This window comes from Lynx rufus, unplaced genomic scaffold (genome assembly GCF_022079265.1).
Source record: "Lynx rufus isolate CCGP_SWC_20201006 ecotype Redwood Valley unplaced genomic scaffold, mLynRuf1.p SCAF_14, whole genome shotgun sequence".
NCBI classification, from domain to species: domain Eukaryota; kingdom Metazoa; phylum Chordata; class Mammalia; order Carnivora; family Felidae; genus Lynx; species Lynx rufus.
The window spans coordinates 38,644,083-38,661,272 of NW_025814828.1; the positions used below are offsets into that span (position 1 = coordinate 38,644,083).

Consider the following 17,190-nt stretch of genomic DNA (forward strand, 5'->3'; position numbering starts at 1 on the left):
ACTGTCCCAGCAACAGAGTGGGTAAGGGATGAAATGGGGGAGGGGTGGCTAAGGGGAGAGCGAATCTTTGGCCTTCCCGCCTGGTGGCTTCTCTTCCAGTGTGGGCGGTGATCCTTTTCTGGGCCCTTAAATCAACTTAACGGGTCACAAACTGCACTCAAAAGAGAGAAAGAGGGAGGGTGGGGGGAGAGAGGCAAGAAAAGGAAACCAGGGAAGAAGGAAAAGAGAAAGAAAGTAACACATTGCGCGACACGTAGTTAGAATAGTACTGATTCGTGAAACTTTTGTTCCACTGTATATGCGCATGCTGGGTTGCTATGAAAAAAGTCTTTCTTAATTGTCGTACCCAAAGATCATTAGCCCGGTCATCAGGAAAATAAAAATTAAAGTGATAAGCTACCATGATGTCAGAGGCAAACACGCAAAAATGACCTGAACGCCTATCAACAGAAAAATGGATGAATAAATTATTCTGTATCCATACTACAGCTATTAAAGAATGGCTCAGGTCTATACATATTAAACTAGCGTGACTGCCCATGATGAACCGTTACGTAAGAAAAACACACCACAGATAAATGCATGTGGTAGAATTATATATTAAAAACATTTTTTAAGTTTATTTATTTTGAGAGAGAGCGAGAGAGACACAGAGAGAGAGAGAGAACGCACAAGGAGGGAGGGGCAGAGAGAAGGAGAGACAGAATCCCAAGCAGGGTCTACGCCATCAGCGCACAGCCCGATGTGGGGCTCGAACTCCCGAACCGTGAGATCATGACCTGAGCCGAGATCAAGAATTGGACGCTCAACTGACTGCACCACCCAGGCACCCCTAGAATTATATTTTTGTGCAATCAGTGACGAAGCCCCCAACGTACAGGTGAACGTTTGGGTGGTGGAGTGGGTGCAACAGAAAAGGAGACAGGTAGGAAGTAAGGAAAAGAACGACAAAGGCAGTCGCCAACTAGCACGAAAAAGCACGCGCGTCATTCAGGATGCCACAGGAAACAGAGGACATGGGCAAATCGCGGAAGTTGCGGGGAATTTAAAATAAAGTGACCGTTTACCAAGTTGCAGGCAGCGGTCAGGAAAGGCCACAGGGGATCCTCCAGCCCCTCGAGGAGTGTAGCAAGGGGCGGAGGGGGGCCGTTACCACCGCCTGGGGCCAAAGGGGTGGTAATGGTTACTGGAGGGTTCCTGAGGGTGGGCACTCGAGTCTGGAGTGGTGGGCAGCTATGGAGGACGTGGTTAGTCCACGGGAACTGGCAGGGAGGGACAGGATTTCTCTCTCCTTCCACCCTCCATTCTCTTGCTGGTGCATGCCACCGGCCAACCCAAGGGAGGTGGGGGGCAGAGGGCTAGCGGACCCGTTGATGCAACCCATAAAGGTCAGCTGCCTGGGACTCAGAGCAGGGGAGGGGGGCCGGGGAAAAGTCCTAATGGGACAAATGGATGCTATCCAACCAGCCCAGGATACTATAACATGGAGCGGAAAGGTAGAACGTAAATGCCATCTCTCATTTTTAAGTACCTGCATGGATAAGAATGAAAAGGTTACCAAAGGATAGTACTGATCTGTTTTTGTGATGGCATCTTGGGTTTTAGTTAATTAAATGCAATATGTTCGATCATGAGGATATTAAAAAAGATTTTTTTTTCTTTCTATGCTTCATAGTGAAACGGGCGTGAGTTACAATTCTCACTTTACCACACACTTGCTGCTTTTCTAACTTCCCGATCTCTAAAATGGGGATCACAAGAGTATCCACCTGCTAGGGTTCCGAGGAGGATTAAATGAGTCAGTAGATCTTTCCAGTCTTAGTGTTCGGCACATAGGATGTGCTTTACGTGTTTGCAGTTGTCATGGTGACAACGGGACATCAAGAGCCTCCTAATGGGTCTACCTGTTCCCAAGTCCCCTCTCCAAACTGCCCACCATCCAGCCCAGAGCAAAGCTCCCTCTACAGGGAACATGTGATCATGTCGCTCTCTTCCTTGACCCCGTCCCCGGCCTCCAGAGCTTGCAGGACAATATTCAAACCTCAGCCTTGCGGGTATCTCGAGCCTCCTCCTCCTCCACTCCTCCCTTCATGCCTTCATGCCAGGATGTGTCCCCTTCCCCCTTGCTAACTCGTACTATTCAGCATTCAAATTTCAAGCGTCACCTCCCCTGAGAAGACTTGCTGCCCACCCCACCCCCCGCCCCAATGCCACTCTGATTTAAGCATTTTTTTTAAACTTTATTTATTTTGAGGGAAGGGGGGAGAGAGAGAGAGAGAGAGAGAGCGCGTGCCCACGTGTGCACACGAGCAGGGGATGGGCAGAGAGGGGGAGACAGAAAGAATCCCAAGCGGGTTCTGTGCTATCGGTGCACAGCCCAACACGGGGCTTGAACTCACGAACCGTGAGATCATGACCTGAGCCGAGATCAAGAGTCGAATGCTTAACCAACTGAGCCACCCAGGCACCCCCACCCCCACCCCAGTATAATTTCTTGGAGGCTTCCTCCTCAACCCATTCCATCCCATGCAGGCTGTATCATGCCATACTCCAAAGCACGAGTGAGTGTATTGATGCCCCCATGGGCAGTGCCCCCCCCCCCGCAAAAGGCAGCAATAATGACCTTCACTCTGGACCCCAGCGCTGAGCATAGAACCTGCTGAGAGTGGATTACCGACTCACGATTTGTCTGAGAATTAGATTTATAAGCGAATGGGTTAAGTCCCCCAAAGCCGCTCGGCTAAGCAAGTGGCAGAGACAGAATTCAACACTAGCTCTGTGCGACTCCAAAGGCCACCACTCTCTCCCAACCATCTGGAAGTTCTAAGGCTGCCTGACTGCTCCAGAATAGCAGCATGCCTGAGGGAACTCTCCAGGGGCAGTAGACCAGTTCAGGCCAGAATGAGCTGGTTAGCAGCGACAGGCAGGAATAAATGCCTCCTTTCTGGGAGCAACCACATGACATTTGCTTTATCAAGGGACGTTCCCAAGAAAATCAATTTCTGGAGCATGTTAAAAATATAAACAAACCTCCATCCACCCCCCACCCCCCCCACTCCTTGAAGACAACTGGTCCAAAGAGATCTTAGGGAATTCAGACAATGCCACAATGTTGAGAGCACCATCAGATCACATGAACTTTGCTTTCCCTAACCAAGCATTTTCCTGCTGAATTTTTATGGTAAATTTGGCTGCACTGTGACATGCGCGTCCCCATACTATCCTCTGTCACCCAAGGCCAACCTGTATGCACAGCCACAGATACACTGGGGATTCTTGAAACACGCACCATCGGAGATTTGCTCTTGTGGCTCACGATGATGTTGGCAGAATCCCTTGATAACAGTGTTTACATCTATTTATAACTGTAACCTATTATCCTATTTTCCATATAATGGGATGCGACTGGAGTTAACAAAAATTCAGCTGCACAAGAGAAGTCATGCTCTTATAGAGCAGATGTTCACTCAGCACGGAAAGCGATTTGCCTTTACCGCAAACACCCAGGAAGACGGAAGCGCTTTTTCCAAAAGCGCGGCTGTTAATGTTTCATGTTGAAAACTAGTTTTTCAGATAAAGGATATTAAAAATGCAAGGTTGATTTTACCTCTTTAGTAAACGATATCGCTTGCAATTCGGGCATCGGATTCATTCTCCAGTTCAGGGCAGAGAAAAATAACTCGTAATTTATTTGTTCTTCACTGTCTTGAAACCTGAAAATATAATCATGGAATATAATTTGACTCAATCTGCAGAATTCAGGACCGAAATGTCACCTTAAATGCTACCATGAAAACATAATGTCAGGTACGTTTCAATATCTGCTATTTTTCCTGTTTCTTACTCGTTTATTTTCTGATTCTAACTCTTGAGAATGTGAACTCTTTGTGAGCAAAGATCCCATACAGCTACTTTACCAACGTGTCCCCAACACCTAGATTAATGCTGGCACTTAGTAGGTGCTCAATAAATAGTTGTTGCAGTTGCCACAGAAAGAAATGAGCTTATTCAGTAACCGAGACCGTTTTGTTCAGAGTATTTGAAGGTCCCCTTTAATTTCATATCGTTGATCCAATAGGTCAGTAAAATAAAATCTCCTTGTATTTTTAGACTGCATGCCTTTTAAATTTTAAAGGGGAGCCTAGATTCATTTTGTCTACTAAGATATTTTTAGGGAAGATAAAAGGTATCTTTATCATTTATTATCGAGCCATTAGAAAGGGTTTATTTAGATCCACATGTACTGTCCCGGAAATATGTTCATGATGTATTGTTGAGCAGAAAGGCGGTTATGAAACAGTATTTAGAGTTATGATCTTACTTGAGGTTTATATTTATATAAAAAGGCATAGAAAAAGTCTAGCAACAACACACTGAAATATTAAAAACAGCTATTTCTGGGAAGAGAGACTGAGTTTTGCTGTTTTCTTCAGACTTTTCTGTATCATCTGAATTGTTTTAAATTCATAAGAAAAAACATTAAGTAAGCCCATTTTCACTTAAAAGAAAACATTGGCATAAATGTAACCTTTAACCATAATAGACTTTTGGCTATTAAGACCTAGGAATTTCAACACAATTGCTAGAATGACCTAAATACAAGCAAAGTACTTCTCAGTGTAATACCTCAATACCACCTACTCTGAATTTGACCACATTCTGCCAATCTTGTTTTCTTTTACAGAGAGAGAGAGACAGAGACAGAGACAGAGACAGAGACGGAGAGAGGGAGAGAGAGAACCTCAAGCAGGCTTAGAGTCAGCACAGAGCCCGACGTGGGACTTGATCACATGACCCTGGGATCAGGACCTGAGCCAAAATCAAGAGTCGGACGCTTAACCAACTGAGCCACCCAGGTGCCCCACTTTCTGCCCATTTTTAAGGCTCAAAAACATACACTGGTCACGTCCGACCATTGTTTGAAGGAAAAGACAAAGGTATTATTTCAAGCACCTTCAGGACCTCCAACTCAACATACCCCTCCCACCAGCAAGTGAGGTGCACAAGACTCTGTTGCAAGAATGAACAGGGGATAATTAATTATAAGAAAGCCGGGTTGGGGCGCCTGGGTGGCTCAGTGGGTTGAGCATCCGACTTCAGCTTAGGTCACGATCTCACGGTTCATGAGTTTGAGCCCCGCATCAGGCTCTGTGCTGACAGCTCGGAGCCTGGAGCCTGCTTCGGATTCTGTGTCTCCCTCTCTCTCTGTCCCTCTCCCCCTCACTCTCTGTCTCTTTCTGTCAAAAATAAATAAACGTTAAAAAAAAATTAAAAAAAATAAAAGAAAGCTGGGTGATGATAAATGCAGGAAAATAGCATACTCATAACCAAAGGACTTTTTTTCCCCCCTTATTTTCAGGATTAAAGAAAATAATGGCTCGTAGTTATAAACTAATAAAAATTAGCAGTAATAAGTTAAATGTTACAAGATGAAGTCACACAGGCTCATCAATCTAAACAAAGTAGAATCAACAGCGATCAGAAGAGGGGAAAGGGAATTTGGTTATTTTTTTGTGTACATTTTCTTTGGCCAAGGGTTCTGGGATGCAACTCCAATATGCCGCCCCCTACCACTGTTTATCGTCTGGGTTTTGGCTCACTTGTCATCTTGAACTCCTTGAAAGGACATGCTCTGTTTATGGAAATATTTGTAGCCAAAATGCTGGACCATGATGTCTTTTATTTGTGTGTGTTTTGGGAGAGGAACTGAAGCTCAATCAATTAAAGATGTTTTGTAGGAAACTTGCATTTAGCATGGAGCCTTGAAGAAAAGTATTCCCTAATACTCCGAGTAGGAGCTGAGGTCAGAGAATGAGATCATGTAGAGCCTTTAACTTTCCTACTGAAGGGAACTAAGAGCCACAGGAGCAGACTGTACAGAGAGCTATTATGGGACCCAAGTTGTATTTTCTAAAGATTGCTCTGACTGATACATTGAGAAGAGAATGCAGGGGCAGGGCCAAAGTGGTGAGGGCAGTTAGCAGTCTTTTTCCGTAACCCAGAGGAGGCATAAATGGCGGCGGTGGCGGTGGAGATCAGTGAGGAGTGGTCAATTCTTAATACTTTGAGTGTAGGATTCCAGAAGGATTGTATACAGTGACAGGGAGAGACACAGACAGAGACAGAGAGAATGAATGGACTCAGGACAACTCTAAGGGTTTTGCTTGACCAATTGGAATAATATAGCTGTCCTGAGACTGGAAGGATTGCCGGGGCTACAGGTTGGCAGAAAACAACCGGGAGTTCTGTTTGCATATGTTATATTTTGATGGGAAGTGAGCAGTTGGATCTATGAGCTTGAAATTCAGGGAAGAGGTTCGAGGTGAAGACAAAAATGTGGCAGCCATTAGCATACAGATGGTGTTAAAAGCCACCAGATTGTGGGGGGTGCCTGGGTGGCTCAGCTGGTTAAGTGTCTGACCTTGGCTCAGATCATGATCTTACAGTTCCTGATTTCGAGCCCCGCGTCGGGCTCTGTGCTGACAGCTCAGAGCCTGGAGCCTGCTTCGGATTCTGTGTCTCCCTCTCTCTCTGCCCCTCCCCTGCTCCTGCTCTGTCTCCCTCTCTCTCAAAAAAATGAATAAACATTAAAAAAAAAATTTTTTTTTTAAAGCCACCAGATTGAGCGATTGGATGACATCACCAATGAACTAAGTTTCTCTGTTTCTAGAGTACAGAATGTAATTGTCGGTAAATTACCGTTACGTCAATTACAGGAGACACTTATTTAATCCTAGAGGTTTCAGAAGTGTGACATCCCAGTAATTTGGGAACCAGTCAAAAGATTACCAAACAAATGTAGGACCACATCAGACTTCACCCGCACATACAATCCACTAACGAGTCCTGAGGGTTCTACCACCATAGCAGATCATAAATCCTTTCCTCCACCTCCTCTCCCATTCACTAACTCCAAGCCACCATCAACTCCTACCTGGGTTATAACCATAGCTTTGTAGCTTGGTCTTACTGCTTCGACTCTGACCATGCTGCAGACACATCCTCCATCAGAATGAGCTTTTTAAAACACAGACCAGATCAATAGCTTTCTTCCTTGAACGCTCCAGTGGCTTTCCAATCCACTTGGGACAGAAGCTGAACTCCCCATCAGGGATTATAACACTGTATGTAATCCGCCCATTGCTGACCTCCCTGATCTCACCTGAAAACTCCATCTCTGTTCAAAACATTGCAGGTGCACTAGCCTTCTTCCTGTTCTCTGAGCATGCTGAGATTTCTTCCAGAAATGCGAGGCATTTGCCCCTCTGGTCCCTTTGTCTGAAAGTCTCAATTCAAATGTTGCTTCTTCAGAAAGGCCTTCCTGAAGTTCCTCTTACCTGAGTCCCTCTACCGGAATCTGCATTTGCCCTGAATGATGGCAATGGAAACTTCTAGAAAGATTTCCGAAATCACCACTGGAATTCCTATTATCATACTTTGTTACCAAGAAGTCTTCTCTTTACTCATCCCTACCTGTTACCCCTAGGTGCCCAGCCTTCTTCCCTGCCCGACATACGATATGTCAGACTCAACACATCTAACCACTTACCCATTTCAAAGGCTATTTGGAAAGGATATTTGTGAATCAAATGATATTCAGGAAGGATCAAAAGCTGGAAATGGAAGAGTACACAGTTTAGAAATGATGTATGAATGTTTTCTGAGGAAAAACGTTTGAGAGATTTAGTCTTTTCAAAGACCCAGAGCCAGGCTCCAGAGAAGAGTTGAGCTAATGTGGTATAACACTCCAAGTTTTTCTTTTCAGTTCTTAGAGGATCTCAATGGATATGGAACTCTCAGCAAAAGGAGCAAGGGACAAGAGAACAAAGCATCTTTCAATGAAAGTGGATAAAATGAGCCAATGCTTCTTGGAAGAATTCTTTGCTGTTGGAAGTGGACAGAGTTGTAGTTAATCCTGATGGATTGGTCACAAATATTTATCTCCCTTTCTCACCAAAAGCCCACCAAAACGACAATAAAGGAATAGGTGGTAACCCACAATGTTCATGACAGCTGGAAAAAAAGACAACGGTGGGCAGGAATCTTCAAAATCTTTTGCAAGATGGAAAGCAGACCAAGGACTGGTAACCAGCTTGGCAGAGCTGAGGAAGGGAAGCTAAACTGTAAATGTCTGGAGGCAGGGGGCCACTTAGAGATTAGCCAATGTGGCCCACAGAACTCCTGAGGTGCTCAGCGAAAGCAGGCTCCAGATGCCATCAGAGGCGGGAACATGGTGTGAGACTGAAAACAAGGGCTGTTTCAAAGCCTGAACAAAGCCAGGGCAGCCAATCCCGAGTATCTTTTTCTATACAGTTCTCTTTCAGAGCAATTCAACTTAAGAAGCTTCAGTCTGGGGGAGCTGAAGCATAATCGAGGGCAGAGGAGAGCATTACACACTGAACTTGGGCCTCTCGGCCCCCTTCCTTCCCCTTTCCCATTTCTAGAATACCTGTAGCCATGCTTTGGTGACCCTTTCCCCCATTCCACCCTCCCTCCTATTCCAGCAGGAGATAGAATTCCTTTCCTGATTCTCTGAATGGTCTCAGAAAGATCTCCAGATTCCAGCTTCTGGGGTTCACCTAACGAAAATGAGGGGTAGGAGATGGATTTGTGCAGTGAAACCCACCAATCAACAAGATCCTCCCCCCCAAAAGCTTCAAGCATTAAGGACAGAAGCCAAAACAGCAACAGTAAAAAAAAAAAAAAAAAAAAAAAAAAGGAATCAGAAAAACAAAGACAATTAGGTTGCAGAGGCAAAGAGGGAAGATAAGAGGATACAGTATACCCGTGAAAAAAGGACAGAAAACTAAAAAAGGGAACATTCAGACAAACTGTGCTCCTGGAATAAAAAATCTGATAGTAGTAAATACACACAGTAGAAGAGGCGGAATATCGTGTCAAGAAAATCATGATGACAAAGAGAAAATCCGGGAAAGGAGAGATCCAAATCCAGGACATCCAAAATCTTTTTTTTTTTTTTTAATGTTTATCTTTATTTTTGAGATGGAGAGAGACAGAGCATGAGCAGGGCAGAGGCAGAGAGAGAGGGAGACACAGAATCAGAAGCAGGCTCCAGGCTCCGAGCTGTCAGCACAGAGCTCGACACGGGGCTCGAACTCGTCAACTGCAAGATCATGACCTGAGCCGAAGTCGGACACTCAACTGACTGAGCCACCCAGGTGCCCCTAGGACATCCAAAATCTTTTTTTTTTTAATTTTTTTTTCAATGTTTTTATTTATTTTTGGGACAGAGAGAGACAGAGCATGAACGGGGGAGGGGCAGAGAGAGAGGGAGACACAGAATCGGAAACAGGCTCCAGGCTCTGAGCCATCAGCCCAGAGCCCGACGCGGGGCTCGAACTCACGGACCGCGAGATCGTGACCTGGCTGAAGTCGGACGCTTAACCGACTGCGCCACCCAGGCGCCCCTAGGACATCCAAAATCTTAATGACAGGAGTTCTCAAAAGAGAAAAATGAAAATGAAAGAGAGGAAATTACTAAAAATTGATGGAAAGTTTCCCAGAACCAAAGGACAGGGTCTCCAGACCAGAAGGGCCCATATTAAGCACAGGGAATCTGTATACAGCCACACACACATACACACAAGGCCCCAAAGAGAAGATCCTAAGAGCATCCAGAAAGACCAATAGTGGGAATTAATATTATGTTAAATCCTCAAGCACCCTAACAGGAAGTTAGCAGTGGTATCTAAAAATGAGAAACACAGAAACAGTAGTATGTGCGTGTTATTTAAATGTCGATGGAATATTACCCAGCCATCAAAAAGAATGTAATCTCGTCTTTCGCAATGGCGTGGATGGAGCTAGAGAGTATTTTGCTAAGTCAAATAAGTCAATCAGAGAAAGACAAATACCAGATGCTTTTACTCCTATATGGAATTGAAGAAACAAAACAGATGAACATACGGTAAGATGGGGGAGAAGAGAGAGAAACAAACCACAAGAGACTCTTAACGATAGACAACAAACTGAGGGGTGATGGAGGGAGGTGGGTGGGGGATGGGCTAGGTGGGTGATAGGTATCGAGGAGGTCACTGGTTGCGATGAGCACTGGGGGTGGTACGTGAGTGACGAGTCGCGGAATTCTACTTTTGAAACCCATATCCCACAGTATGTCACCTAACAAAAATTTTAAATAAACAAACAGACAAACGTCTATAGAAATGGCTAGAACAACTGAAAGAGGCTGCTTCCTGTGCATGGATGGGTCTGGGAGGTGGGGAAGGGTGTGGCTGGAAGCTGCTGCTATTGGAATAAGCTTTTTAGAATTATTTGAGTTTTGTGTTTGTTTTTGTTTTACCATGAGAATGTACCAGTGTGATGTAAGTACAAAATGTACAAAGAGAGAGAGAGAGAGAGAATATGGATATATAAGAGAGCTCGGGTTCTAAAAATAGTCCAAATAGGAGGCAGAGGAGCCAAGAGGAAGCAGTTCAGAGACGGAGGAAGGCTTGACTCTTCGGGTACTGGGAACAAGTCAGTCATTGCCTGCATTTACCTCTGAATACCGTCTCCCCTGTCACCCATAAATGGCGCCCTCCCTGTCATCCTTTGCCAGATCCTATCCATCCTTTCAAAACATTTTGGAAAGACCTGTGAATCGTATAGAAAATACGTCTCCTGGGGCGCCTGGGTGGCGCAGTCGGTTAAGCGTCCGACTTCAGCCAGGTCACGATCTCGCGGTCCGTGAGTTCGAGCCCCGCGTCGGGCTCTGGGCTGACGGCTCAGAGCCTGGAGCCTGTCTCCGATTCTGTGTCTCCCTCTCTCTCTGCCCCTCCCCCGTTCATGCTCTGTCTCTCTCTGTCCCAAAAATAAATAAACGTTGAAAAAAAAAAATTTAAAAAAAAAAAAAAAAGAAAATACGTCTCCTTACTTCGGGGTCATGCTGTGCCCCCGATCAAAAATGTCAGCCTCCTGATTGCCCACCAGGACCCCCTACTTTGCTCCTCGCCGAATGACTTTTGGCTCTTGCTAAGACTCTGATCCGTGGTCAAAGGACGAAGATTGGCCACTCTGGAGGCAAGTCTCTCAAAAAGGCCGTGAAGGCAATTCCAAAGAAGAACTTTCTATGGCAACATTGTTGGAACCCGTGCACGGTCTTCCAGGGTGACTGCCCTAAAGGGCAACACTAATTCTGGCTTTTAAGTGTTTCTCCGCTTGTTAAAAAGTCAGCCTCCTTACTTTAAAGTCCCAGCTCACAGTGCTAAAGTGTTTTCCTAAAGCCTCCATAAATTCCTCTTTCCCTTTGATACTTGGGCAAGCCACCATTTCCTTCCCTACACAAACTCAGGGACATGTTTGTGGAGGAAGAGGGAGGGAAGGCAATTTTCCCTCGTTCCTCCTTAGATAATCATGACCCCCCCTCCCTCCCAAGCATTCTCCTCAATGCCTAGCTAGGTGGGAGTTCTTAGAAATGTGTCATTTGACGGGTGCTTTGGGTCCCCCCCTCCCTAAAAGGATGAATGGCTTGAAAACTACAGAAGCCATCTATCTCCTTGCCACAACGAATAAAGCTCCATCTGTGGAGGTAAAAGGCAGAGCAGCAGCTGTGTTTTGCTGAAAAGGAACATGGCTTCCCCCTCTGCTGCAAAGGCCATCTTGCAACACAGGTGAATGGGCTGGGCTGCATGACTAGAGCTGCAAGGGAGGGAGGGCAGTGAAGACACATTTTTGATTCACTTGGTTGTGTTTGGTTTCAGTTCATTACCCGGCAAACCCAGGGGTGCCCACCTGAGCACCTTCTGCGATTTTTTTATTTAATTTATTTACTTGAGGCAGGGGAGGGGCAGAGAGAGAGGGAGGGGGAGAGAATCCCAAGCAGGCTCCGCGCTGTCAGTGTGGAGCCCTACGTGGGGCTCGATCTCACGAACTGTGAGATCATGTCAGACACTTAACCAGCTGAGCCACCCAGGTGCCCCTTGAACACCTTCTGAGATACTTAGTGATTGGACACTTGAGAAAAACGTAGAGCTCTGGGCCACTGCGTCCGTGGGTCATTAAAAACTCAGAGTTGGCATGGTGGCATGGCCCCAGGTTGTCAGTGAGTAGTTCTGGGAATCTCTGGACGGCCAGGTCTCTAAATTAATTTCCAGTTATTCCAAGTGGCGATTCATAAGGCCACCATTAGGGAAGGAGGCCACCTCTTTACTTCCCAGTCCCACACGGAGCACAGAACGGAATGACCTCAGAATACTTCTCCACTTCTGAACGGTTTGAGAACCAGAATTTCTTGCTTATGAACAACTGAAGGAGCATCAAAAACCCAAGTGAGGGCTAAGAGAAGTCGGGTCCATTTACAAGGCTCACATCCCAAAGGTTTAGGGTATCTTAGGGAGTCGTCGTCCTAATTCCATCGGAGACTCAACTCGGTCTGCACCGCGCTCTCTCAGCGAGAGAGCCTCTTGGTGCCTCAGTTCCTGCACTTAACAAAATGAGGAATCGTGCCTATCATCAACGGTCACGTGCCTTTTGACAGGCTCAGGGGTTTATGGAATATTCTAGGGCCCTTGGCACTGTGTCAATACAGAGCGTCAGTCCCATCATTCACGTATCACCCATTGCTACTACTACACAGAACACGTAAGCCCGATGCTCTATGCGTTGGTGAGATGAACCCGTCTGGTAACTAAGGTGACTTCATGCCACGGACTGGTGGGGCCTCAGGTGACCGGATGTGAACACGATTTTGAAGTCCCGATCCCAGCTTGAGCTGGGCTAATTCAGGAAAAGCCCTAACTGAATCACAAGAAAGAAAGAAAAAAGAAAAATGAAAGAGCAGCAGAGGGAACTCTCGATACTAAAACAACGGGGTTAGGAAAAATACGCGAGTAACCATCACTGGGGTGAGAGACAATCAGTCAAATCTGCAACCATGTTGTTTTCCGGCGCCTGAACTGAGCGCACACAGCCGCAGGTAAAACCGCCCTCGGACGGAGCGCGCATTGAACCAGAACAACACGCTCCAGGCCTGCCTCCCACAGGACGTGGCAGACGTCAGAGGGGCTCTGGCGTGGCATGCCACAGGAGGGCTGTGCAGAGAGAGAGTCTGGTCAAGGCTCTGGAAAGCCCTGTGCAGTCTGTGGGGAACAATAAGAATGCAGAATAGAAATGTAAGCTGCAGGCTGATGGGTCCGTTAGGAATTAGGGCCGTCTTTGAAAGGAATCTGCGGAGATGATGCAAAACCCCAAGCATGCGACCCAGATCGTGGCGGGGCATATGGGAGGGAGAGGGGACTGGGAATGAGACATTTTCTAATCTGACTGGTCTGAAGTTTCCCCCGAGTGAAGAGAAGGGTCACCGCACAATCAGAGGCAGAGCTGGACTGAACACAGTCCGCTTAGCAACCCGGAGGGATGACCTCCACAAAGCCGAGCTGGGCTCGGAGGCAGATGTGTGCCGTGCCCGGGACATCTTCGAAGGAAGTGGGGGAACGGTCTTTCTGCCTTTAATGTCAAATCATAAAGGCAGAGACAAAACAGGCTGCAGAGGATGATGATTCGGTGGCCTCCGTGTTAGAGAAGGAACGTCTAGGTCCTCCAGAGGCCAGGCTCCCACATCACCGGACTTTCCAGGACAACTCATCCCCGGGGCCATAAGAGATAATCTAATAAATATCCGCAGCTTCCTGACGGGAAGACAGCTTCATGTGCGAAACGCCTTCAGATCCAACTGTTTGAAAACAAGGCTTCCTCTGTGTAGAGGGACACAAGTTTCCTCCAGTTCACTTCGAAGTCAGAGTGTGTGGTCTGTGGTCCCTGACTTCAACTTCTCGCCTAGTCCCCGATCAATACTCGGTACCAGGTGCTGCGCTGGGTACTTCGTGTATGTTATCTCAAGTCACCCTCAGAACTGCCAGGAAGTGGGTATTATCTCATTGTATTTTTGGTTTTGTTTTATTTTTTTAGTCTAGAGAGAGAGCAAGCACACAAGCAGGGGAGAAGGGGGGAGGGAGAGAGAGAGAATCCCAAGCAGGCTCCACACTGAGCGGAGGGGCTCGATCCCACGGCCCTGGGATCATGGCCTGAGCCCATATCAAGAGCCAGATGCTTAACCAACTTAGTCGCCCGGGCGCCCCGGTATTATCTCATTTTAGAGGTGAGGAATCTGAGGTTCAGGCAGGTCAAAAATCTTGCACAAGATCACATAGCTAGCAAATGCATTCAAAGACTACAAGAGACCAGGCAGGGTGAAACTGTTAAGATCTGACGAACCCGCTGGTTGTTCATAGGTGGCAAATCAAACAGGCTGAAAGCAGGTCTCTGTATCCGAACGGACCGAACGTCAAGTCGCAAATCTTCATTACAAGGTAAGAGACAAAAAGAGAAACACGGTGTTGTGAGAATCTTCTGGAAGAGTCAGTCACAGCCAGCCAAGTGAATCTAAGATGGCTTCGTGGGTGGGGTGTTACCCGAAGTGAGTCTTAGAGAAAGAGCAGGATTTCAACAGGTGAAGAAAACTGGAAGCTATTTTCTACTTAAGAAACAGCAAGAGAAAAGGCAAACTAACTAACTAACTAACTAACTAACTAACTAACTAACTAACAGTGGGAAGCAGGAGGTAGACATGTGAAATGCTAAGTAGCCCATGTGGTCTTGGGAATGTGATGACGGAAGAAAGCAGACTCCTAGGCCTATCTCATCTCAGGTCCTTTCCATCAGGATGACCTGCCTTCTCCCTCACACTGATGCTAGCAAATAAAAGCACCCTGGGGCTGATATTCCAGAAAAAAAAAACCCAGGTCAATGTAACACACAGGTACATCCAACTGGATTGGCCCTATTCAGTCCCCTTCTGATGCTTCAGACCCTAGTTCTTCCACGTGGGATTTAGTTTTATCTGTTCCTTTTGTCTCAGATGAGGACTCCCCACTCCAGCCCCCGCCTGAAAACAATGCTCCCACTGACAACCCTAAGCCTCCCAATGCAGAAGGGGGAGAAGGAGTGAAAAGCCAGCGATTTCGGTCTTTCCTTGAAAAGGAAAGAGGGGTTACGGAGAGTTCGTGAGTAGAAAAGCAGTGCTATGACATTTTGGCTCTTAGAAGGTATTAAGCTGCCGCGTGTGAAGACAGATTTAAACATTCAGAGACTGGTGGAAGAAAGACCAATGTGGAGGCGCTGTAATAGCCAGGAAGAAACGTGGGTCAGAACAAGAGTGAAGACGGTAGGAATGGAGAGGAAAGAGCGGCTGCAAGGAGTAGGCAGGATGTAGAACCGTCAAGCTCTTCTTCTAGATTATGGGACTTTGGGCAAACCACCTCATCTCCCTAAACTTCAGCATCCTCATGTAAGGTAGGAAGAGAATAGTTCTGACTCATGAAGCTGTGCTCACAAAGCAAATGAAGTAATGTCTTCAGAGCAAGGACAACGATGGCTAGAACACAGTCCAAAATGTCAGAATTACCGAGATGAGCAAGTCGGAGGAGGGGCTGGGATAATGCCAGAGTCTGCGTAGCTGGGAGGGCGGGTGCCAGGAAGTCAAAAGTAGACGTTGAGCAGGAGAGTGAGGTGTTTCAGAAAGCAGTTCATGGTGCTTTCCTTTTGCAACGTCATAATCGCCACGGTTTACATCTGGGGCTCTAGTAGGGCAGAGCCCTATGCTAGTAACACTAGGCCCTCTTACCACATGTCTTTAGCCAGTAGGAACTACTGCTTTGAAAAATCTGCCCCGAATTTGAGATCTAATACCCTCAAAACCAATGAAGTAGGACGTTTTCATTTTGTCCCGGGAACCTGTGTGTATCTGTATGTGTGTCTTAAATATTATTTTATTTTTGTAAATGCTTTTTATTTATTTTGAGAGAGAGAGAGAGACAGAGAGAGAGACAGAGTACTAGCAGGAGAGGGACAGAGAGAGAGAGACAGACACACACACACACACACACACACACACACACACACACACACAGAATCTGAAGAAGGCTCCAGGCTCCGAGCTGTCAGCACAGAGCTCAGAGCCCGACGCGGGGCTCGAACCCGCGAACCGCGAGGTCGTGACCTGAGCCAAAGTCCGCGCTCAGCCGACCGGGCCACCCAGGCGCCCCTACGTGTGTCTGTCTTAATGTTAAAAAGATAGACTAGCAATTCAGAACAGGCTGTCCAACGTTCAAAACCATGACCAACTTTTCCTTTCGTAACACTTAAATGGAAATGCGTCGTCAATAACATAACCGGAACGGTCAAGGGGCAATCAAGGATAATGAAAGGTAAATGTACAACCAGGAGGAGCCCCCCGCCCCACAAAAGTGTGCAGGACAAACCCCACGGAGGGAGGAGCTCTCGCTTACCCGGACAGTATGGATCCCAGGAGGTCATCAGTCAGAGGTAACCTGAAGGATTTGCACAGCCTTCTGATGTCTTTGGTGGGTAGCACTTTTTTCCTGCATTAAAACAGAGTAGGCAGGTGTTTATAGATTTTGTCTCTCTTGAGTAAACAGTTACATGCTATAGGAAAGAAAACACAGATGCCTCCCAAGAATCTGCACACGGAAATGAGTATCAGCGGTGGTAGGGGGATTCACAGTAAGGAAAAACAGTCCTATGGCATTTCACCAACTTTTTCCAGTTCATAAGCCATCAGATTCTGTCCTTACAAAGGCCTGCCCATCACGATTCAGACTCTTGGTTGGTGACAGCACAGCGTATTAGGGCTGCGGCCACGAGTGTTGCTCTAAGTAATTGGTCTGCCTTCTTGACCACTGGTCAAAAGATGGCTCTGATATTTGAAAACATCTCTTAATTTGACAGGCATCTAGAGCCTCCAACACAAGTATTCAATGACTTGAGGGTGTCTTTCTAGTCTTTTCTTGGACCCAAACCTTGCAATTTGGAAGCCCCAGCTGGGGCCTTAACATTCACCTCAGTTTTGTCAGAGGGTTTCTCCAGAGCAGCCCAAGAGTCATTTTCCTCAGCCCGCTGTGGGGGGGGGGGGGGCACAGAAGTGCTCGTCCAGTGTTCTCACTCGGCCAATATTCTTCTAGGCACCAAGCAAAATGAGAACCAATAGGAAGGAAAGCGGGCGGCTTTATTCACAGAGAGGTTATAAAATGATGAGAGAGCGTTTATGTCTAGAACGGAAGCTTGTCAGATCTGGAAGAGGTCTGGAATGCCCAGGAGGCATTCCTTTAGTGAAGGAGGGTCACACTTCTCACCCCGGGGGAGGGGTCCCACCAG

The 17,190-nt window shown here is 46.6% G+C and overlaps 1 protein-coding gene across 1 annotated transcript in view; it reads right to left on the reverse strand.

Moving 5' to 3' along the window:
• EFHC2 (EF-hand domain containing 2) overlaps positions 1 to 17,190 on the reverse strand; it is a 204,268-nt gene that overhangs the window by 14,596 nt on the left and 172,482 nt on the right. Inside the window, exons 13-14 of the mRNA XM_047076103.1 lie at positions 16,305 to 16,397; positions 3,608 to 3,713 (exon numbers count right to left, since the gene is read on the reverse strand). Of these exons, the coding sequence (XP_046932059.1) occupies positions 3,608 to 3,713; positions 16,305 to 16,397 (199 nt within the window). The remainder of the gene's footprint in view (positions 1 to 3,607; positions 3,714 to 16,304; positions 16,398 to 17,190) is intronic.